This window comes from Triticum dicoccoides, chromosome 2B (assembly GCF_002162155.2).
Source record: "Triticum dicoccoides isolate Atlit2015 ecotype Zavitan chromosome 2B, WEW_v2.0, whole genome shotgun sequence".
Classification (NCBI taxonomy): domain Eukaryota; kingdom Viridiplantae; phylum Streptophyta; class Magnoliopsida; order Poales; family Poaceae; genus Triticum; species Triticum dicoccoides.
The window spans coordinates 106,895,334-106,918,247 of record NC_041383.1 but is presented as its reverse complement, the minus strand read 5'-3'; the positions used below and the strand labels follow the sequence as shown (position 1 = coordinate 106,918,247).

At 43.8% G+C, this 22,914-nt stretch overlaps 1 protein-coding gene across 1 annotated transcript; it reads right to left on the bottom strand.

Annotated features, from left to right (window-relative positions):
• Nucleotides 1-1,687: 1,687 nt before the first annotated feature.
• LOC119367271 (probable WRKY transcription factor 70) lies at nucleotides 1,688-4,125 on the bottom strand. The gene is made up of 3 exons (XM_037632832.1): nucleotides 3,608-4,125; nucleotides 2,962-3,066; nucleotides 1,688-2,580 (listed from the first exon to the last, which is right to left on the bottom strand). Exons 1-3 carry the CDS (start codon nucleotides 3,931-3,933, stop codon nucleotides 1,869-1,871), a joined length of 1,143 nt encoding a protein of 380 aa, XP_037488729.1. The 5' UTR covers nucleotides 3,934-4,125; the 3' UTR covers nucleotides 1,688-1,868.
• Nucleotides 4,126-22,914: the final 18,789 nt, after the last annotated feature.

The following is a 22,914-nucleotide window of genomic DNA, read 5'->3' as shown; positions in this document are numbered from 1 at the left end:
ATCTTTTCCCCTTTGATGGAGTCTATGAACCGACCAAGGTAGAATTCATTTACCAAGACAGGATCACCGGTTAGATTCTACTTGTGTGGCAGGTGATTTTGATCCGCACGTGAAATCATCAACCTAAAAAGTAACTACCACTTGCGATTTGGGGATAAACAAGCACGACAACACTTTTTTTTGCGGATAAACAAGCTCGACAACACTGGCCTCATATATATCCGAACTGATAGATTTAGTGAAAGGAACGCCAAGACATTTCCCCATGCGATTTGGAAGTAAACATTTGTCGTATTATGACAACTTTAATTAGTGCATGTATGTGTGACAGTGAGTTACTTGATTGTAGTTTAGTATAAGGACGGCTAATGAACCGAATCAGAATGCCAGATTCACATGTACAAAACCAGAAAGCTAGATCCACCCGCACTAGCTAAGACAGGGAATGTTCGGAGGTATATATGGTTGAAATTTCTCCATGAACTGAAAGGACCATCTTCTTTAGACTTCAGTCTTTGGTGCTGAAGCTTAGCTCGAGTTTTACTTGGTAGCATACCTGGAATATACGCCAAGGAAGAAAAGGAGCACTCAGCTTTTCCACATGTAAAGTAATCAGATAAGAATTGGATGTAACTGGACTGACTTGATGAGAACTTGAGACCACTCGTGGTGACCAGACAAGTAGTTTTCATTGCTTTAGTTTTCAAGGAATGTAAGATAGAAAAAAAGATGTTGAAGAAACTACACATGTTATTTGCTTCTATTTCCCTGAGCTTATCACCGGGAGAACAAGTGCATGCATGAGGTTTTGCTTTCGTTTTCTATGTGAAAATGGTTGGTGCCATGTGTCGAATGGTTGAACCAATTGCACTAGTTTTTACAATAATATACATCTGGCATAGCCAAAGTGTTTGGAGTGAAAGACTTGGAAAGTTAGCATGACAATAACTCTAGAAGCAAAGAAAACATTTTCCAACTTTCATTGTCGTTAGGGCCAACGTGGATATCCATTGGTCCAACCAAGCATCGATGCAGACCCTTGTGTGGCAGTGTCTTGATTTCAAGGGTTAGCTTAGTGACACGCATCATCTGATAAACAAGGGCAAATACTAGTAACTTGGTTGAAAGGCTATAACGGATTGCTACAAACCGGGTTGTACTGTCAAACCATGTGCAGTTGTTTAATGTACTAGTTAACCAAAGTATGCATTCTAAATCTTGCTGAGATGGAGCTTTCATCTCCAAAAGTTGTAAATTTGAAATGCTTTTGGTCCGATTTTCGTTACAGAATTCATACTCTTATGTACTACTTTATATAAAAAATCAAACTGTGAGAGAGGGAATGACCACCGAAGAGCAAAACATGGAAATAACCGTCTTCAATATATTGAACTAGTGCATAACTTCTTTGTAAACTGGTACATATGAATATCACTGCTCTTTTTGTCATAAATAAGGTGATTTTCCTTTTCGATAGAATTCTCCTGCTTGTTGAGGTTCCTTGGAAATAATCTTGTTGTGCTTTTCCCAGTAATAGAGAAATCATATTGGTTCCACCATTAAAGTTGTTGACTCGGAGTCTGAGATAGCTTACTAGGCTTGCCACTTGGTTTAACAATACAAATTGCAAAACTTTTATTTTGGACAAGAGACAATTGAGTACCTTTTCTTATTGTGCAAGGTGATAAAACATTCTAATATTATTTAAACGAAATTTAACATAAATCCATAATTCAAGGTCGTACAGGCAAACTTACATACTCCCTATCCCGAGTACTAGTATATGTTTACAAGTGGCATCCAATACAAACATATTACCTTCTATGTTCTATCCACATGCCCAATATACATGCATACACAATATACCTTCATAAAAAAATATTACTACTACCCCATGCATGCAAAGTGGGCCGTGTGTTGCATGCATGCATATGCATGGGTACACGACCTTGGTCAGGAATCAAGTCGAACAGGTCGTCGTCGTAAATGTTATTGCCAAATGACCCCCCTAACGATCCCGACATGAGCCCGAGGCTGCTCGGCGAGGAAGGGAAGCTGTCCATGCCTGCGCCAGCGTCCGTGTCGACGCTGGCGGCTCCCACGACCGGCCAGTACTCCGCCGGCGCTGATCCCACGGTCAACGGCAACGTCCTTCGGCCAATAACGTCGACGAGCTGCCCACCGGCGTACTGCATGAACTTCCCGTGGCCAGCCGGCGACAGCGAGCCGCTGGACATACCCTCCTGCACCGGCGGCCAGGAGCTGTAGTTGAAGAAGCGGGAGTAAGGTACCGGATGAAGATCAACCGCTTCTTTCACGACATGATGAGCAAAAGCGCTCGTGCTCGTGCTCGCAGCCGCGCCATTGATCGACTGGAAGCTGATGAGGTTTGAGCAGTCTGCTGGCGGGGCAGCGTCGGCGGCGCCTTGGATGAGGAGTGACCGGAACGTGGAGGGGTCTTTGCAGGTGTGCTGGCCGTAGTAGCTGATGATGTACTCCGACGGGTTGGAGTCGGATTCCTGGACCTGCCTCGTGGCCTGGCAGCCTTGGTCTGGCTTATGAGAGCACCTGTAGTAGCTCCTGGATGTGCCATTGTGCATATACAAATTAGCTACAGCTCTACTAGCTAGCTAGAGCCTTAGCTAATACTCCAATATATATACAAGAACAACTAGCTAATCAAAAAGCTCAACTTCCCTCAAAGGATAAAATTAAAAAGCTCTTCTCAAAAAAAAAAAAAGCTCAACTAACAAATTAACCAGTTGGCAAGTGTCTTTGGCTAGCTTCAACTAATGATTCAATAACCACTCTTCAGCTATACTTTGACAAGTCTACGTAGTGACATTGTGTTGTTTCTTTTTCGGTTCTGCATGCATGAGACCTCACTTCATAGTTCATACTACCTCAGTTATTTTTTCCCTTTTCTTGAAGCACAACAGAAAAAGACATATATGTAAGTACCTCGGGCTAGTAGAGGCATGAATATATTTTTGGCCGTACTTCCTCCATGTCTTGCCATCGTTGAGCGTCCTAGCAGTGACCATGTTGATGAAAGGGCTCTTCGACCTGCCATGCATAACAGATTAACAGACATGATTAATTAACAACTACTCCCTCCGTTCCTAAATACTTGTTTTTCTAGACATTTTAAATGACTACTACATACAGATGTATGTAGACATATTTTAGAGTGTAGATTCACTCATTTTGCTCGGTATGTAGTCACTTGTTGAAATGCCTAGAAAGACAAGTATTTAGGAACGGAGGGAGTACTACAGTACATATGATTTGATAGACCCATGCATGCATGCATGCCCAAGTAATCTTAATTGGCAGCATCTGTACTTTTGACAACAACAACAACGAACTTGGTCAGATTATCAGAAGCAGGCTATACTTTTCGTGCACTAATCATTGGCGCCTAAAGTTCCCCACTAGGTCGCCAAATTAATAGCACAATTTGGAAAAGAGATAGTTGGAGGAGCCCACAATAATTTGTAAAATTGTGTGCATAGTTGCAATAAGTGGTTATTTCTAGTGAGATGCTAGTAGCTATACGTAGGTAGTTGCACGGGTAATAGAGGGTCTAAAGATTTTCTTCGATCACCTTCTCCTGGAGCTGCTCCGGCGGTGCGGCCCGGACAACGCCGTGCCGGGTTTCTTCCTCCTCCCACCTGGACCTGGTCCTCGGCCTGTCCCCAAAGACGACTCCACACCGCTGCCGCTGGTGGCGCCCAGCACCGACATAGCGCTGGACAGCTTGGCCATCATCCCCTTCACGAGCTCTCTCGCGTCCACGGCCGACACGCTCGGCGACCCCTGCAGGATGGTCTGCAGCGTCGCCGCGTGCTCGCGCACCTCCACCAGGTCGTCGTAGACCACCGTCGGCCGTGAGCGCCCGCCGTCATGGCCCGCGCCGCCACAAGATGCCATGCTAGCTAGCTTGCGAGCTATTAGAGGGCATAGAGAGTAGGGCGTGCTCACCGCGCACGGCTCAAGTTTTTATTGGTGCGGCCGGCGGGCGGTGAGAAATTGGGAGGAAAAGTTAGAGAAAGGTGAGCGAGACCGCGAGAGCGATGGAGGAGGAAGCGGCGCGGAACGTGGAGCTACGGAGCGCCGGGGCGGGCCCCGCCATGGTAGATCGATGTGTGTCCCTGCGCGCGAACCGACGTCCGGGCATGTCATCGCCGTGACGCAGCGGCGTGAGCTCACCGACGCGCGCGCTGCCGGCTCGGTCGCAAAATGGCCGGGTTGCTCTTGCGCAGTCATGTTGCTAGAACAAAAACTATACTCCTACAATTTGTTGATGCATATACCGTATATAGTATCTTCTCTACCTAAATAGATAATCCTATCAACATGCATGCACACATATCCTAAAAAAAATATATATGCATGCACACATGCCATCTCATCATGTAAACATACGGATGTGGCTAGATCTGGACTGAGACTTGACAAAATCTTAATCAAGTGATACAATATATAGAAAGAAGAAAGAAAAAAAATTTGCACGGATCTCCATTTAAGATCTCACGATTATAGCATCGACAGAGACTTCGTTAAGTCTCAGTCAACGGAGATTTACCAATCCCGTAAACATACATGCAAAATATCCACCTCAACATGCATGAAAAATTAAAGATCCACCTTACCAATAATTAAATACAACAAATCATATAAGTTTTTAATTTTAGTTGTCATGTTTTTTACTTTTTAATCAAAATATTTATGGTCACCAATATTTAGCTATGGGTCTTTTGCACGTTAGGAGAAGGGCCAGTTAATGTCTGACATTTTTTAGGACCAGAAGTAATAAGTAGGACGAAAGCTCGTAACAGCGTCACCGCTCACGCAAAGGGCTAGCCTCTAGCTTTCGTGTGCTTCCCGCCGGCGCATGTGCAGGTCTGCCTCGTCTCTGCGGCCTTAGGGCCATGGAGGTGCGCTGGATACCAATCCTTGCCGGCTGGATAATGTCTTTTGGATTTATTTTTTAGGTTTGTGTTCTGCTTAAAGAGGCGAGACATCAACGACTCTTTGAAGATGAAATAAGGTTTTCCCTGTCTAGACCCTGTCCCGACGGTGCTTCTGGTGTCGTCGGACGGCGTTGGAGGTTTGTCTTCGGCGGATCTCGTGGGATTCGTTTGCCGTTCGTCTTTGGTGTATCCACGTGGATCCGATCTCCATTCATCTATGTCTGTGTGTTTACAAGTTGTATCCTTCCGATCTACGCTTATTTTCATCGACGGTGGTTCCTGCTCTAGTGCGGTATGCCCAACTCCGGTGAGGGAGGGACGATGACGGTGGCATGCCTTCGGCTCGCTTCAGCGCTTGTAGTCGTCGCTAGGTGGTTTATGGACCTGGATGTGATTTTTACTGCTAGTGTTCTTTGTACTACGTTGATAGCTGATGAATAGATCGAAAGTTTTTCCCCTCATACGCACCAATCGCGACATGTTCTACTTGAGCAAGGTCGACATTGGCTTCCCGCTCCCACCTTCTTTTGTGATTGTACTCCATGCCAAATCACCGCCGCGCACACCCTCAGTGGTGTTGTGCTATGGTGAAAGAATTCAAGCCCCATAAGCCAAGGAGATGTGCATCTTCCATGTCATCTTCCCCAACGCACATGTGTGTGTGTGTGAGAGAGAGAGAGAGAGATTGGGGAGACATGTGGGCCTGGTAGTCAGTGAGAGTAACGAATGACCCCGGTTGGGATCATCCGTTTCTTTGACCTGAATGAACGAGAATGGTAAGCACTTGATGCTTATTTCCTGTTTAGAATTTGAAGAACCTCTATGAGCTGAAAGTTTAACATAGACTTTTCTTCCAATAGCCAATCCTACAAATAAGTAGTAATGCCTAACACTTGATTAGTGCGAATTGCACTTGTATCAAGAACCAGACTAAATATGACACCATCTCTAGGCAGTGGCTTCATGTGCAAGTCTATGTTACTTATGAGCTACGTTGGGATTTTTTTGAAGAGGAGAGGATGATGCAGTATAGTAGAGATAAGTATTTTTCTCGGTTAAGAACCAAGTTTATGAATCCAGTAGGAGATACAAGCAACACCTCGTTAGTAGTACCTACACACAAAATAACAAATACTTGCACCCAACGCAAACAAAGGGTCGTCATTCCCTTGGCGGTTAATTGCAAGGATCAAATCTCGCAGTGATAAATAAATAAATAAAAATACAGTAAATTATTTTTGGATTTAATATATGATACAGATAGACCCAAGGGTCATAGTTTTCACTAGAGGCTTTTCTCTTGAAAATAGCATACGCTGGGTGAACAAATTATTGTTGGGAAATTGATATAAAAGCGAATAATTATGACGATATTCAAGACAATAATCATGTATATAGACATCACGTCCGAGACAAATAGACCGAATCATGTCTGCATCTACTACTATTACTCCACACATCGACCACTATCTAGCATGCATCTATAGTATTAAGTTCATAAAGAACGAAGTAACGCTTTAAGCAAGATGACATGATGTAGACAAAGTAAACTCAAGCAATATGAATAAACCCCATCGTTTTATCTTAATGACAACAATACAAATACGTGTCTTGTCCCTTTCTGTCACCGGGATATAGAGCACCGCAAGATTGAACCTATCACAAAGCACCTCTCCCATTGCAAGATAAATCAATCTAGTTGGCCAAATGGATAGATTGGAGAGAAATACAAAGCTATAGAAATCATGCATAAAAGATTTCATAGAAAACTCAAATAATATTCATGAATAATCTGATCATGAACCCACATTCATCGGATCCCAACAAACACACCGCAAAATAGGATTACAACGAATAGATGTCCAAAACATCAAGAAAAACATTGTATTAAAAATCAAAGAGAGAGAAGAAGCCATCTAGCTACTAGTTATGAACCCGTAGATCTATGGTAAACTACTCACACATCATCGGAAGGGCAGCAAGGTTGATGTAGAAGTCCTCCGTGATCGAATCCCCCTCCGACAGAGTGCCGCAAAAAAGGCCTCCAGGTGGGATCTCGTAAGAACAGGAACTTGCGCAGAGGAAAAAGTATCTCGGGTGGCTATCTGGTATATTGGGCATATTTGAGAATTTATATAGGCTGAATTACATCAAGAGGTGTCACGAGGGGCCCACAAGCCTGGGGGGGGGGGGCTCCCGAGCTTGTCGCTATCTTGTGGCTCGTCGGGTCTTCTCCTGAACCTTCTAGGGTCTCTTCTGGTCCAAAAAAATTAATCCACGGTTTTTTCTCTGCTTGGACTCAGTTTGATAATGATTTCCTAAAAAGCCAAAAACGAGCAAAAACCAACAACGGGCACTAGGCACTAGGTTAATAGGTTAGTCCAAAACAATGATATATAATTGTATAATAAACATCAAAGATTGATACTATAATAGTATGAAACAATAAAAAATTATAGATACGCTGGAGATATATCAGTCTACTGCTTTAGGAAAAAAAATATTTCGTATAGGGAACTAGTAGTGATCTTACACCAATTTTATACTCTTATGAGCTTACTCAACAAGAAAAAAATCTACCTAAGAATAGTGTTCGTACCTATCACTAAAGATTAATTATTGCACGATACTTTAGAAGCACGCTGCCACATCTTGGAGGCAATCTTTTCCCCTTTGATGGAGTCTATGAACCGATCAAGGAAGAATTTATTTACCAGGACATGATCACCGGTAAGATTTTACTTGGGTGGCAGGTGATTTTGATCTGCACGTAAAATCTTCTAACCTAAAAAGTAGTTGCCACTTACGATTTGCGGATAAACAAGCACGACAACACCGACCTCATATATATCCGCGCTGATGAATTTACTGAAAGGAAGGCTAAGAGGGTGCTTGGATCCAAGGGACTATTTTTAGTCTGACTAAAAATAGTCTTTTTTAGAGGCTAAAGTTCCAAGCACCTCTGACTAAAGAGAGGCTAGGACTAGTCTTGAGGCTAAAAATTTTTAGTCATAGGAAACCTACTAAAATATGTATTAGCCCTCTCTCTCCTCATTTAATTCCTCTCCTTTAACACATGCGAGTTCTGGATTGGAGGGTTTGAGGATAATAAATGCTCAATAACTTGATTTTAGTCTCTTTAGCATTTGGATCCAAGCATGGGTGAGGCTAGCAAGTTTTAGTCCCACTAATTTTAGTCATGGGACTAAAACGTATCCAAGCACCCTCTAAGACATTTCTCCATGCGGTTTGGAAGTAAACATTTGTAGCTTTAATTAGTGCATGTACGTGACAGTGAGTTACTTGTTTATAGTTTAGTTTAAGGACAGCTAATGAACCGAATCAGAAAGCCAGATTCACATACACAAAAGATGAAAGCTAGATCCATCAGCACTAGCTAAGACAGGGAATGTTCGGAGGTACATATAGTTGAAATTTCTCCATTAACTGAAAGGACCATCTTCTTTAGACTTTAGACTTGGCCGCTGAAGCTTGGCTCAACTTTTACTAGGTAGCATGTCTGGAATAATACGCCAAGGGAGAAAAAGAGCACTCAACCTTTAAAGATGTAAAGTACTCAAATAAGAACTGAATGTAAATGGACTGACTTGATGAGAACTTGAGACTACTCGTGGTGACCAGACAAGTAGTTTTTGTTGCTTTATTTTTTGAGGAATGTAAGATAAACAAAGATGTTGAAGAATCTACACATGTCATTTGGTTTTGTTTCCCTGAGCTTATTTAATAAACATGTGCGCGATGGCTACAGTTGCGCCGGCGACCGGAAAGGGAAGGGGCCGGCCCGAAAGTGGTGAAGATCCGCTTTTCTTCAATTTAATTTTAAGTTTTAGATGTAGTTTCAAGTTGTCCTTCGTCATGCGACGTTTGAACATCCGATCTTTTGGTGAAAGTATTGTGCTTGCCTATGTCCGTTTGCTGATCTATGCAGTTTGATCGATGTTGCATGGTTTAGTATGGATATAGGGGATCGAATATGAGATACATGGATGTGGACGACGCTATTTGAGGAGTGCCCGGTTACTGCCCGCGGACGCGGCCATGGCGTTTGAGGGGTTATATTTATCCTCTGCGGTTGTAAATTCTCTAACATGCTTATACGTGATATCAACTAATGCTTCAACTTCCCCTTCATACTTCCGATGAAAACGTGTGTATTTTGGCACGTATGCATCTCCAACTTTCAACCTTACTGCAGTTAATAAAACATCATGAACATTATCAGTAGTAGGGGTAGAGGTAGTCATATATATCAGACAAGATGACTTTCTAAAACAAAAGCAGAAGGATAATTAATTAATAAAAAATACATCAAAACAAATGAAGGAAGAAAGACAAAAGACAATGGCAAAAACATACTCCAAAGGCAATGTTGCCCATGGGGCGGGGTGGGTCCACCACAATTCATAGGTATTCATCCTAATATACATTAATATTGACAAAATGATAATGTAAATTGTGCTATCTAAGATATATAGTATATGTGAGCCACAGAAACGACATGCTACCATGCATGTGCTATATTGTGCATGTGTCCACCATCCGTCATTGCTTTAAGATTCATGCTACATATGGAAAAGTTTGTCTTGTTTTACAGTATCATATAATGTTTTGTTATATTTATTTTCTTATTTCAAAGTGAATTATAGTGTTCTGTTAGATTATTTTCTTGTTTCAAAGTGTATCATATGCATGTTATTTCCCTCTTTTGACCATTATGCGGGAGTTCCTCCTATAGTCCTATTCTACGGCGCCATGGCAAACTCCGGGCCGAATCCATTTTGCACATGGCGATCTTTGTTGAAGCAATGCCAAATTTGTTGTCGTTCCACCACTACTACCTCTGCTAGGCAAGTGCAAAACTGAACCACGGGTGGACATGCATCGCCACTCAGTTGCCTCCTTCTCCCTCACAAGACCCTTGTCTGATCTTGGATATGGTGAATTTAGCCACTATTATTTTTTTATTGTTCTTACACGATTTTTCTACTCCTATGAGCTTACTAACTTAATCTATATAAGAGCAGTGTCCATACCTGTCATCTAAGGATTAGTTATTCCATCATACTTCCAAATCATGCATGCCTGATCTTTGGAGGTAATCTTTTCTCGTTTGATGGGAGAAGAAGGAATATTCTACTTACGAACACATTGTCGCCAAGAGAGGATTTGTGACACGCACGGGAGGCGGAACAAAGATTTTGGGCCACACGATCCCATCAAGATTCAGAAACTAATACATGTGTTCAGTGCTTAGTTGCTTCTGACGGGGTCCATGCATGCAATTTTTTGGGGAGTGGGTGCATGCTCCACCCACACCCCCATTCTCCCATGTGTTCTGTTCTCACTTCTAAAATTGAATCTATTATGTCATTTGAACTGAAACTCCAATATATATTATGTTTACATATTCATGTTCCTTGTGACGAGGGCTTTGCAACAATACCACTTTTGAATACATTTCGACAACCTTTAAAAACTTCACCCAGTTTCAAAGCTAATACATATACCGTAAACCCCAAGCCCTGACACCTAAAACCCTAAATCCTAAATCCTAAAAGTGAATGTAACTTGGTAAAAACTTAATATTACACCAATCAAGTTATAATATTAAAACTTAGTAAACTTTTAAAAATTCCGAAATGTATTCAAGAGTGGTATTGTTTGAAATTTGTTTTTGCAAGGAACACAAATATGCAAACGAGGCTTAAATTGGACGTTTGGTTGAAATATATTATAGATTCAAATTTGAAGAAGAAATAAAAAGGCATGAGAGGTGGGGTGGGTGGAGCATGCAACTCTGCCAAAAGTTGCATGCATGGACTATATCTACGGTAATTAAGAGGTAAAGCACATGCAAATGACCAAGCAACTTTATGAATCTTGAAGCAATTGGGTGGCCGCATGCACGCATGCCCCCACCCGTGTGTGCCCCTGCAAATTTCTCCACTGTCACTGGTTATATTTTACTTGTTTGGCATATTTTTTTTAATCCATGCGTAAAATCTTTCAACCTAAAAAGTAGATGCCATTTTGAATAAACTAGTATGACGACACATTGGCCTTACATATCCATGCTGATAGATTTACTGAAATGAAGCTATAATCAAATTTAGCCTTTTTTTTACAAAACATCAAACCAAGTTTAACCACGATATATTAAACCAAATTTAATGTTTGATTTTGATCCCGAGTTGGCCAAGGTGAGTAACTTGCATAATTGTTGTAAATAAAGTTCATATAGGGATTAAAGTGACACTCGTGGATTAAAAGAAGAAAGCAAGATCCACATGCATCAAAAGTAGGATACCATGCACTAGCTAGAGAGAGAAGGTTCACAGTATATACGGTTATAATTTCTTGAGAGTTGAAACTTTAGTCTTCAATGTGGAAGTCTAGTTGAGCTTTTACTGGGTTGCATATACGCCAAGGGAGAAAAAAAGCACTCATCTTTTATAGATGCAAAGTCCTCAGATAAGAACGGGATGTAACTGACTTGATAACTAGAGACAGTTGGTGGTGATCGTGCCAGTAGTTTCCATTGCTTTGCTTTTCGAGGAACGTAAGATAAAAGATGTTGAAAAAACTACACACATGTTATTTGCCTTTGTTTCCCAGAGCTTATCACCTAGAGACAGTGTGCATGAGTTTCTTGCTTTTTTTGTGAAATTCCTTGGCGCCATGTGTTGAGTGGTTGAGCCAATTGAAGTAGTTTTTGCAGTACTATATTAGCAGTGTAGTCAAAGTCTTTGGAGTGAAAAGCTTGGTAAGTCGGCGTGCCATTTCCAACTTAATTCCGTTGTCACTAGTGCCAACGTGTGGATATCCATTGGTCCAACCAAGCACCGACCATAGTGTGGTAAAGGCTAGCTAGTGACACGCATCATCTAATAATAAACAAAGGACAACATATGCTTGTAACTTAATTAAAAGGCGAAAAAGGACCGTAAAGGGTAGCTACAAACCGGGTTGATACTAGTAAACCATGTGCAATTGTTTAATTTACTAGTTAGCCAAAGAATGCGTTCTAAATCTTGCTGAGATGAAACTTCCATTTCTGAAAATAGTAAATTTGTAATGCTTTTGATCTGATTTTTATTACAAATAGGTAAATTTTCCTTTTTGATAGAAGTGCTCCTGCTTTTTTGAGGTTCCTCAAAAATAATCTTGGCGAGCTTTTCCCATTAATAGAAAATTATTTTGATTTGGCCATTAAAATTGTTTATTGACATAGATTCCCATGTTCATTGCTTGGTTGATCATTAAAAAAAAGGATTCCTATTTTTGTGCCCTCGGTTGCTTAGTACTCCTCAGTTTTGCCCCACCCAACTAACGCATCTCACTTTTCCTCTCCACCACTCGCCCCACACTGAAGAAAGCCCAAAACGAAGCGTTTCCGTCTGGTCAATGCAGTTGACCGTTACCTGGCACATATACTAACTCGTGGGACACCCAGGACCCACCTGTCAGTCTATGGTTTATTAGGGGGAAATGGTGAAATATAAAGACGCGTGGGACACCCTAGGACCCACATGTCAGTGTCTGATTTGTTTGCAAAATGTAGAGTGCATATAATGGCGCCTGTGGGGGTCGACCTCGAGAGCAAGGGTTGAATATGCATCGTGCGAGCCATCTCAATTGTGTGCGTCTATGTGGTTATGGGCAGACACTTGGCTATATGACCTAATATTTTCTACGTTACAGAAGGGCCCACGAATCAGTCACCCTGGAAAGATACAACGCGATAGTGTAAAACACAACAGATTCAGAGATTCAGAATTCAGATAAGCTTAACAAGCACATTTAGATTTGGATTTGTTCAACGCTAAAACAAAGTGAACTGACATAGTGACCTTACACTTCGAGATTCCTTAAACTAATATGAAATATTAACTAGGGAGATAGAAGATGGTCGGCCGATGCCGAGAGATGGATGGCTGCTTGTCTTCATCGTCCGAAAGGACAATTGTGTTGTCGGTGTTGTGGTCTCGTTGTCGGAGGAGGATAGGAACACGACGTCCGGTCCGTCGCCTTCTACCCCGTCAGCGGCCGTTGCATGCAGAGTCGCCGCGCTCCTCTGCTCTCAAGCTGAGACCTCTTCTTCAGCTACCCGGCGCTTGATAGCCTCTACCTGCGCCATGGATGGAGACACTGCTAACACTACCTGGTCAAGCTACTGTTGTCCCGCGCGCAGGGCCTCCTCGGCCTAGGCAGTGAGGATGGCAGCTTCGTACGCGGGAGCCGGTGCATCTTCCTCGGTTGCATCTTCCACGTCGTAGACATCGAGGTGCTCCTGCATCTCCTCAAAGGCCACCTCCTCCTCGGTGTCCTCCTCCTCGAGCTCCTTGCGATTATGAGACAACTCAGACAGCGTGGGCTCGAGCTCGAGTAGTAGGAGTTGGAGTTCAAGCCGACCAACGAAGTGCTGTGGTTGGAGCCCGTGCCGAAGTTGGAGCTGCCGCCGGTGCCGAGCACCAGCGCCCTGGGATAAAGACCACCCACGAAGTGAAGCGTTGGTGGAACGATGCCAGACGCCGATATTTAATCAGGAGAGTGCAGGGAGTGGAGCGTCGGTGGTAGGAGATTGTTTTCGCGGCATCTAAAATTGCGGGACTGCCTGGTGGCGAGAAGGGCGGTGGTGGTTGAGGGAGTCTGGACTTTGGGGTCCTTAGGGAGCCGGCCTATGTGACATGGGTTGGACTAATGGGCCGTGAAGATACAAGATAGAAGGGCCTCCCCCGTGTCTGGATGTGACACTTCTTTGCGTGGATGGCAAGCTTGGCGTCCGGATCGTGTACTTTCCTTTCTCTGTAACCGACTCTGTACAACCCTAGATCCCTCTGGTGTCTATATAAACTAGAGGGTTTAGTCCATAGGGGAGGATCGCAATCATACAGGCTAGACATCTAGGGTTTAGCCAGTACAATCTCGAGGTAGATCAACTCTTGTAACCCCTATACTCATCAAAGTCAATCAAGCAGGAAGTAGGGTATTACCTCCATCAAGAGGGCCCGAACCTGGGTAAACATCGTGTCCCCTGCCTCCTTCTTATCTTCGATCCTCAGATGCACAGTTTGGGACCCCCTACCCGAGTCTGCCGGTTTTGACACCGACATTGGTGCTTGCATTGAGAATTCCACTGTGTCCTCACGAGAAGGCTCGATGGCTCCATCAACCATCCACGACAACACCTCCCTGAGGGAGACTTTTCTCCCCGGCCAAATCTCCGTATTCGGCGGCTTCTCACTGCATGCCAATTCGATTGGCCATCTGGAGCAGATCGACAGCTATGCCCGTGGTCATCAGATCAGTTTTGGAAACCTAAACTACGCCGCTGATATCCGAGGAGACTTGATCTTCCAAGGGTTCACGGCCTTAATCGCAGCTCCGGCCTTAAATCCGGAACCCCTCGCTGAGTCCAAAGACGGGAATTTAGAGCCCGCCGGACTCTCTGTAGCCATAGAGCTCAACACCGGAGATGCGGAGGGGATGGTTTCACCGGCCGGCCCGGAGTCACTCTGGGCTCCCTCTATCCTCATCGAGCCGGACTCACCTCCGCTCACTAGCTCCAAAATCTCAAGGTCTGTGTTATACAAGCTCCGCCAGGGAACCCCTGTCCTACCTCGCTCCATGGATTCTCGCTTCCCTATCCAAACCTCACCTTTAAACGAGGTTCTGGACTTAGTGCGATGTCTCGCCATTACAGAAGGATCGCTGTCAAACTATGCCCAGCCCGCACTAGGGGCTGAGAGCGGGGAATTTTACGTCCCACCCACCACCCACTTCATAGCCACTATCGAGGACTTAACCAACATGCTCGACTACGACTCCGAAGACATCGACAGTATGGATGACGATGCTGGAGACAAGCAAAGCCAGAACCCGCCGGTCACCAGACGTTGGACGGCTACTTCCACATATGACGTGTACATGGTGGACACACCCAAAGAGGATGACGGCGATGGTGGGAAGGATCCAGACGAGGACAAGCATTTTGAGGCACCACTAAAGCGCCGACATCAGTGGCGCCGCTCAAAATCACGCCGCGACAAAGACAGCAATACCGGCACCGGAGACAATAATACTCCGGAGAACGCCGAGGACCAAGAAGCCCCTATCGTACAAACATACGAACAGGAGGATTTGGAGCATGGGAAAGTCAACACCGACGATCCTATCAAGGACGCGACTCGGAGGATAGTAATTACGTACTGATCTCCGAAGAGGACGAGAGCCTTGGCAACAAAGAATTCATTGTGCCAGAGGATCCCTGGAACGAGAGCAATTTAAGCGTCAGCTAATAGCCACGGCGAGAAGCCTGAAACGGAAGCAGAAGCAGCTTCAAGCTGACCATGATCTGCCCAATGACAGATGGACAAATGTCCTAGCAGCCGAGTAATACGGACTCGAGCGCCCAAACAAGAGTTACCCAAAATGCAAGTTGCTACCCCAATTCGACGACGAGGCCCCGGATCCTGCACCGCCAAAGCGTAAAGCAGGCGACAGACCTGACCGGCCACCACATGGCTGGGACAGAGCGGCAGCTAAAGCCGAACACCCTCCTGCACCACCCCGCCGTAAAGGTAGAGAGACAGCAGCTGCAGGATACACTTACGACCTATGACAGGACCTGGATAATTGAGCCGGTCAGACCATATCAATATATGGATCAAGGGGGCACGCCCCGGCGTGAGAAGACGGCCATCAAGCCTGGCACAACAAGCAAAACCTCACCCAGGCTGAAAACCGCATACGGACTCCATCCGAATTGCGTCGGGACGTGGCCCGATATAGAGGTGTCGTGAACCCCCTATGCTTCACTGACGAAGTCATGGAGCACCAGTTCCCGGAAGGGTTTAAACCCGGAACATCGGATCATACGACAGCACAACAGATCCCGCAGTATGGATTGAAGATTTTCTTCTCCACATTCACATGGCTCACGGTGACGATCTACACGCCATCAAATACCTCCCTCACAAACTCAAGGGACCAGCTCGACACTGGCTAAACAGCCTCCCAGAAAACTCTATTGGAAGCTGGGAAGACCTGGAGGATGCCTTTAGAGACAACTTCCAGGGCACTTGTATCCGACCTTCGGACGCCGATGACCTCAGTCACATAGTCCAGCAGCCGAGAGAGTCAGCCAGAAAATTCTGGACAAGGTTCCTACTAAAAAAGAACCAAATTGTTGATTGTCCGGACGCCGAGGCTCTCGCAGCCTTAACCCATAGCATCCGCGACGAATGGCTTTCCAACACCTCGTCCAAGAAAATCCAAAGTCAATGGCAGCCCTCACATCACCCATGATCCACTTTTGCGCAGGAGAAGATAGCTATCTTGCCCGTAGCAGCAACAATACCAGTGATCCAGGCACTTCTGAAGCAAGGAATAGAAATGGCAGGCCCCGACGCAATAAAAACAAGCGTTAGAGCAACACTGAAAATGCCGAAGACATGGCGGTCAACGCCGGATTCAGTGGCTCGAAGCCCAGTCAGCGGAAGAGGCCATTCAAAAGAAACGAATATGGTTCATCTAGTCTGGATCGAATACTCGATCGACCTTGCCAGATTCATGGCACCCTGGACAAGCCTGCGAACCATACCAATAGAAGTTGTTGGGTCTTTAAACAGGACGGAAAGTTAAACACCGAGCACACGGGAAAAGGGTCGCCCAACAAGGATGACGATGAGGAGCCTCTCCCACAGAACACAGGGGGACATAAGAAATTTCCCCCCGAGGTCAAGACGGTGAACATGATATACACTACTCACATCCCCAAAAGGGAGCACAAGCGCGCATTAAGGGACGTTTACGCGATAGAGCCAGTCGCCCAAAAATTCAACCCATGGTCAGCATGCCCGATCATTTTTTATCGAATGGACCATCCGAACAGCATCCACCATGGAGGTTCAGCCGCATTGGTCCTCCACCTAATTATCGATGGATTCCACCTCACGGGAGTCCTCATGGACGGTGACAATAGTCTTAACTTGCTCTATCAGGACATGGTCCGGAAAATGGGTATTGACTCGTCAAGAATCAAACCCATCAAAACTACCTTTAAAGGAGTCATACCTAGTGTCGAGGCCCGCTCCACAGGCTCAATCACATTGGAAGTCGTCTTCAGTTCGCCGGACAACTTTTGAAGCGAGGACTTGATCTTCGACATCGTCCCTTTCCGCAGTGGCTATCATGCACTGCTGGATGAACCGCGTTTGCCCGTTTCAATGCAGTCCTGCACTACGCTTATCTAAAGCTCAAAATGCCAGGACCACGCGGTGTTATCACAGTCCAGGGAAACATGGATCGCTCCCTCCGTACTGAGGAACACACCGTGGCCCTCGTAGCGGAAGTACAAATCGGCCTTATCAAGCCGAACTCCACATCGGCAGTCAAGCCCCCGGACCATGTCAAACGAGTCCGGACCATCCCACAGAATGATAGTCCAGCTCGTCAGGAGCTCAATTATCAATCCGGCCTCTGTCTTATCCCCAATCGGATAGCGGCATATGTACCGCGTGCACATAACTATGCACTAAAAATACCATGGGCGACGATGGAGGCATATTAAGGATAAAGTCCACAATACGGCTCAATCGTGCCTGGACCTACATCTATCTTTTTCTTAATTTCACTATTTCTTTTCAGGTTCTTTACAACCCACATCAACCTTTCTATGATGTAAAGGGCCCTTTTTTGGCCCCTTATGAAAACTTATTCATTAATCCTCTCAAAGGATTACACACCAAGGCAAAAAGCAGCACAGATGTACGGCGGAGTACCTAAAAGATCTTTCAAGATCACCTCCTCCCCTTTTCAAATACCTGCAGACAACTTTCCCTTTCGCTCGGCATGTAAAATAGCCTTGATGCTTATAGCATTATCTGTACAAATACGTTTTGACGTATCAATCATACTATAATGGAAACAATTTTTTGCCCAAACTATTTGGTACTGGCTTATTCACATTTTTTTCCTTTTTGTCATCTGATTGTCATGTACACCTCGGCATGACCTAAATCGCTAGGGGCTCCATTCAGCTGCGTACATTTCTTATACATACCATAAGTCCGAACACTTTCACAAGTGTAATTCGGTGTCCCGAGTCTAGCATTATATGCATCGGCTCTGAATCATGTCTTGGGTCAATAGTTGGGTTGCCCGGCTCCTGTGTTTACTACCTTACGTTCCGATTGTTCGGCTAAGGAAGTAAAGGGAGAACTACTGCGATTGTGTTTCTGGTTGGCCGGATAAACACCTCTGTAGAGAAAGTCGAAAACTGACTGTCATGATGCAGCGAGAGATGGTCAGCTATTCGGTGACTCGGTATATATCTCTTGTGATTTTTTCTGTATTACACGAAGGACTGGTTTTTACCTGGTAAGGTGTCTACAACACCCGAGTTCGGATCTCCGAACAAAACTAGGGGTTGCGCCTACAATTTCATTGTCAAACTCTTATGGCTAAGTGCGAGTGGTAAAGTCGCATAGTCTGATTGCCTGGTTCGCCGCACTAGCACCTCCTTCAAAGACCAAGTCGTTGGGTCAAGTGTGTTTTTGTGCTGTTCCGAACACCATCGTAGTATCTGCACGAAGGGCTGAAGCCGACGACTGGCCAACTCTCAGACTCAATAAAACAGCTGCAACGTAGGATAAAGAAATTCAGATAAAATAGGACTACAATTACATAAACGTTTGTTTTCATTACACAAAGTTTGGGCAGCACGGATACATTCATTCAAAAATGATGTCCTTCAGACACATGCCCTCTATAATGCGGGATCCTTCAAGGACGTCGTTGACATATTTGTCCGGCGTACGATGCTCCTTCCCTGCGGGCGGGCCTTCGGTTGCAAGACTGGTGGCATTCATCTTTGCCCATTGCACTTTGACACAGGTGAAGGCCATCTGGGCACCTTCGATACAGACTGACCTCTTTATAGCATCAAGCCGAGGGCAGGCATCGACCAGCCGCTTCACAAAATCCAAAATAGCTATTGGGTATTGGTTGCTACCTCTTGAGCATGCGTTGGTTTTTCCCTTGAAGAGGAAAGAGTGATGCAGCAAAGTAGCATAAGTATTTACCTCAGTTTTGAGAACCAAGGTATCAATCTAGTAGGAGGCTCCTCACAAGTCCCTTGCACCTACACAAACAAAAATTAACCTCGCAACCAACACGATAAAGGGGTTGTCAATCCCTTCATGGCCACTTGCGAAAGTGAGATCTGATAGAGATAATATGATAAGACAAATATTTTTGGTATTTTTATGATATAGATTGAAAAGTAAAGATTGCAAAATAAAGTAGATTGGAAACTTATATGATAGAGAATAGACCCGGGGGCCATAGGTTTCACTAGTGGCTTCTCTCAAGATAGCATAATTATTACAGTGGGAGAACAAATTACTATCGAGCAATTGATAGAAAAGTGCATAGTTATGAGAATATCTAGGCATGATCATGTACATAGGCATCACGTCCGCAACAAGTAGACCGACTCCTGCCTGCATCTGCTACTATTACTCCACACATCGACCGCTATCCAGCATGCATCTAGAGTATTAAGTTCATAAGAAAAGAGTAACACATTAAGCAAGATGACATGATGTAGAGGGATAAACTCAAGCAATATGATATAAACCCCATCTTTTTATCCTCGATGGCAACAATACAATATGTGCCTTGCTGCCCCTGCGGTCACTGGGAAAGGACACCGCAAGATTGAATCCAAAGCTAAGCACTTCTCCCAATGCAAGAAAGATCAATCTAGTAGGCCAAACCAAACTGATAATTCAAAGAGACTTGCAAAGATAACCAATCATACATAAAAGAATTCAGAGGAGATTCAAATATTTCTCATAGATAAACTTGATCATAAACCCACAAGTCATCGGATCTTGACAAACACACCGCAAAAAGAGTTACATCGAATAGATCTCCAAGAAGATCAAGGAGAACTTTGTATTGAAATTCAAAGAGAGAGAAAAAGCCATCTAGCTAATAACTATGGACCCGAAGGTCTGTGGTAAACTACTCACAACTCATCGGAGAGGCCTTGGTGATGATGTAGAGGCCCTCCATGGTCGATTCCCCCTCCGACGGAGCACCGGCGAAGGCTCCAAGATGGGATCTCGCGGATACAGAAGGTTGCGGCGGTGGAAATAGTTTTTCGTGGTGCCCCTGGATGGTTTCGGGGTACATAGATATATATAGGCGAAGGAGGTAGGTCAGGGGAGCCACGAAGGGCCCACGAGGCAGGGGGCGGCCCCCTAGGGCGCGCCTTGCACCCTCGTGGCCGCCTCGACTACTTCTTGACGTCCACTCCAAGTCTCCTAGATTGCGTTTGTTCCAAAAAGATCGCTCCCAAAGTTTTCATTCCGTTTGGACTCCGTTTGATATTCCTTTTTTGCGAAACACTGAAATAGGCAAAAAAAACAGCAATTCAGGCTGGGCCTCCGGTTAGTAGGTTAGTCCCAAAAATGATATAAAAGTGTATAGTAAAGCCCATAAACATCCAAAACGGGTAATATAATAGCATGGAACAATAAAAAATTATAGATATGTTGGAGACGTATCAAGCATCCCCAAGCTTAATTCCTGCTCGTCCTCGAGTAGGTAAATGATAAAAACAGAATTTTTGATGTGGAATGCTACCTAGCATATTTCTCAATGTCTTCTCAAAATAGCATGGCTAAAGAAAGCTATCCCTACAAAATCATATAGTCTGGCTATGCTCTATCTTCATCACACAAAATATTTAAATCATGCACAACCCCGATGACAAGCCAAGCAATTGTTTCATACTTTAATGTTCTCAAACTTTTTCAACTTTCACGCAATACATGAGCGTGAGCCATGGACATAGCACTATATGTGGAATAGAATGGTGGTTGTGGAGAAGACAAAAAGGAGAAGATAGTCTCACATCAACTAGGTGTATCAATGGGCTATGGAGATTCCCATTAATATATATTAATGTGAGTGAGTAGGGATTGCCATGCCATGGATGCACTAGAGCTATAAGTGTATGAAAGCTCAACAAAAGAACTAAGTGGGTGTGCATCCAACTTGCTTGCTCACGAAGACCTAGGGCATTTTGAGGAAGCCCATCATTGGAATATACAAGACAAGTTCTATAATGTAAAATTCCCACTAGTATATGAAAGTGACAACATAGGAGACTCTCTATCATGAAGATCATGGTGCTACTTTGGAGCACAAGTGTGGAAAAGGATAGTAACATTGTCCCTTCTCTCATTTTATCTCATTTTTTTGTTTTGGTGGGCTTCTTTGGCCTCTTTTATTTTTCATAAGGTCTGAAGTCTCATACCGACTTGTGGGGGAATCATAGTCTCCATCATCCTTTACTCACTTGGGACAATGCTCTAATAATGAATATCATCACACTTTTATTTACTTACAACTCAAGAATTACAACTCAATACTTAGAACAAAATATGATTCTATGTAGATGCCTCCGGTGGTGTACCAGGATATGCAATGAAACAATAGTGACATGTATGAAAGAATTATCAAGGTGGCTTTGCCACAAATACAATGTCAACTACATGATCATGCAAAAGCAATATGACAATGATGGAGCATGTCATAATAAATGGAATGGTGAAAAGTTGCATGGTAATATATATCGGAATGGCTATGGAAATGCCATAATAGGTAGCTATGGTGGCTGTTTTGAGGAAGGTATATGATGGGTGTATGGTACCGGCGAAAGTTGCACGGCACAAGAGAGGCTAGCAATAGTGGAAGGGTGAGAGTGCGTATAATCCATGGACTCAACATTAGTCATAAAGAACTCATATACTTATTGCAAAAATCTATAAGTTATTGAAACAAAGTACTATGCGCATTCTCCTAGGGGGATAGAATGGTAGGAAAAGACCATCGCTCGTCCCCAACCGCCACTCATAAGGAAGACAATCAAAAAATAAATCATGCTCCAACTTCATCACATAACGGTTCACCATACGTGCATGCTATGGGAATCACAAACTTCAACACAAGTATTTCTCAAATTCACAATTACTCCACTATCATGTCTCTAATATTACCACCTTTATATCTCAAAACAATTATCAAGCATCAAGTTGATCATAGCATCCAATTCACTTCCTATGATAGTTTTTATTATACCCAACTTGGATGCCCATCATTCTAGGACCAATTTTATAACCATAGCAAATACCATGCTGTTCTAAAAAACTATCAAAATAATATAAGTGAAGCATGAGAGATCAATAATTTCTACAAAATAAAACCACCACCATGCTCTAAAAAGATATAAGTGAAGCACTAGAGCAAAACTGTCTAGCTCAAAAGATATAAGTGAAGCACATAGAGTATTCTAATAAATTCCGAATCATGTGTGTCTCTCCCAAAAGGTGTGTACAGCAAGGATGATTGTGGTAAACTAAAAAGAAAAGACTCATATCATACAAGACGCTACAAGCAAAACACATATCATGTGGTAAATAAAAATATAGCTCCAAGTAAAGTTACCGATAGACGAAGATGAAAGAGGGGATGCCTTCCGGGGCATCCCCAAGCTTAGGCTTTTGGTTGTCCTTTAATTATCTTGGGGTGCCATGGGCATCCCCAATCTTAGGCTCTTGCCACTCCTTATTCCATAGTCCATCAAATCTTTACCCAAAACATGAAAACTTCACAACACAAAACTCAACAGGAAATCTCATGAGCTCCGTTAGTGCAAGAAAGAAAAACCACCACTTAAGGTACTGTAATGAACTCATTCTTTATTTATATTGGTGTTAAACCTACTGTATTCTAACTTCTCTATGGTTCATACCCCCTTATACTAGCCATAGATTCATCAAAATAAGCAAACAACACACAAAAAACAGAATCTGTCAAAAACAGAATAGTCTGTAGCAATCTG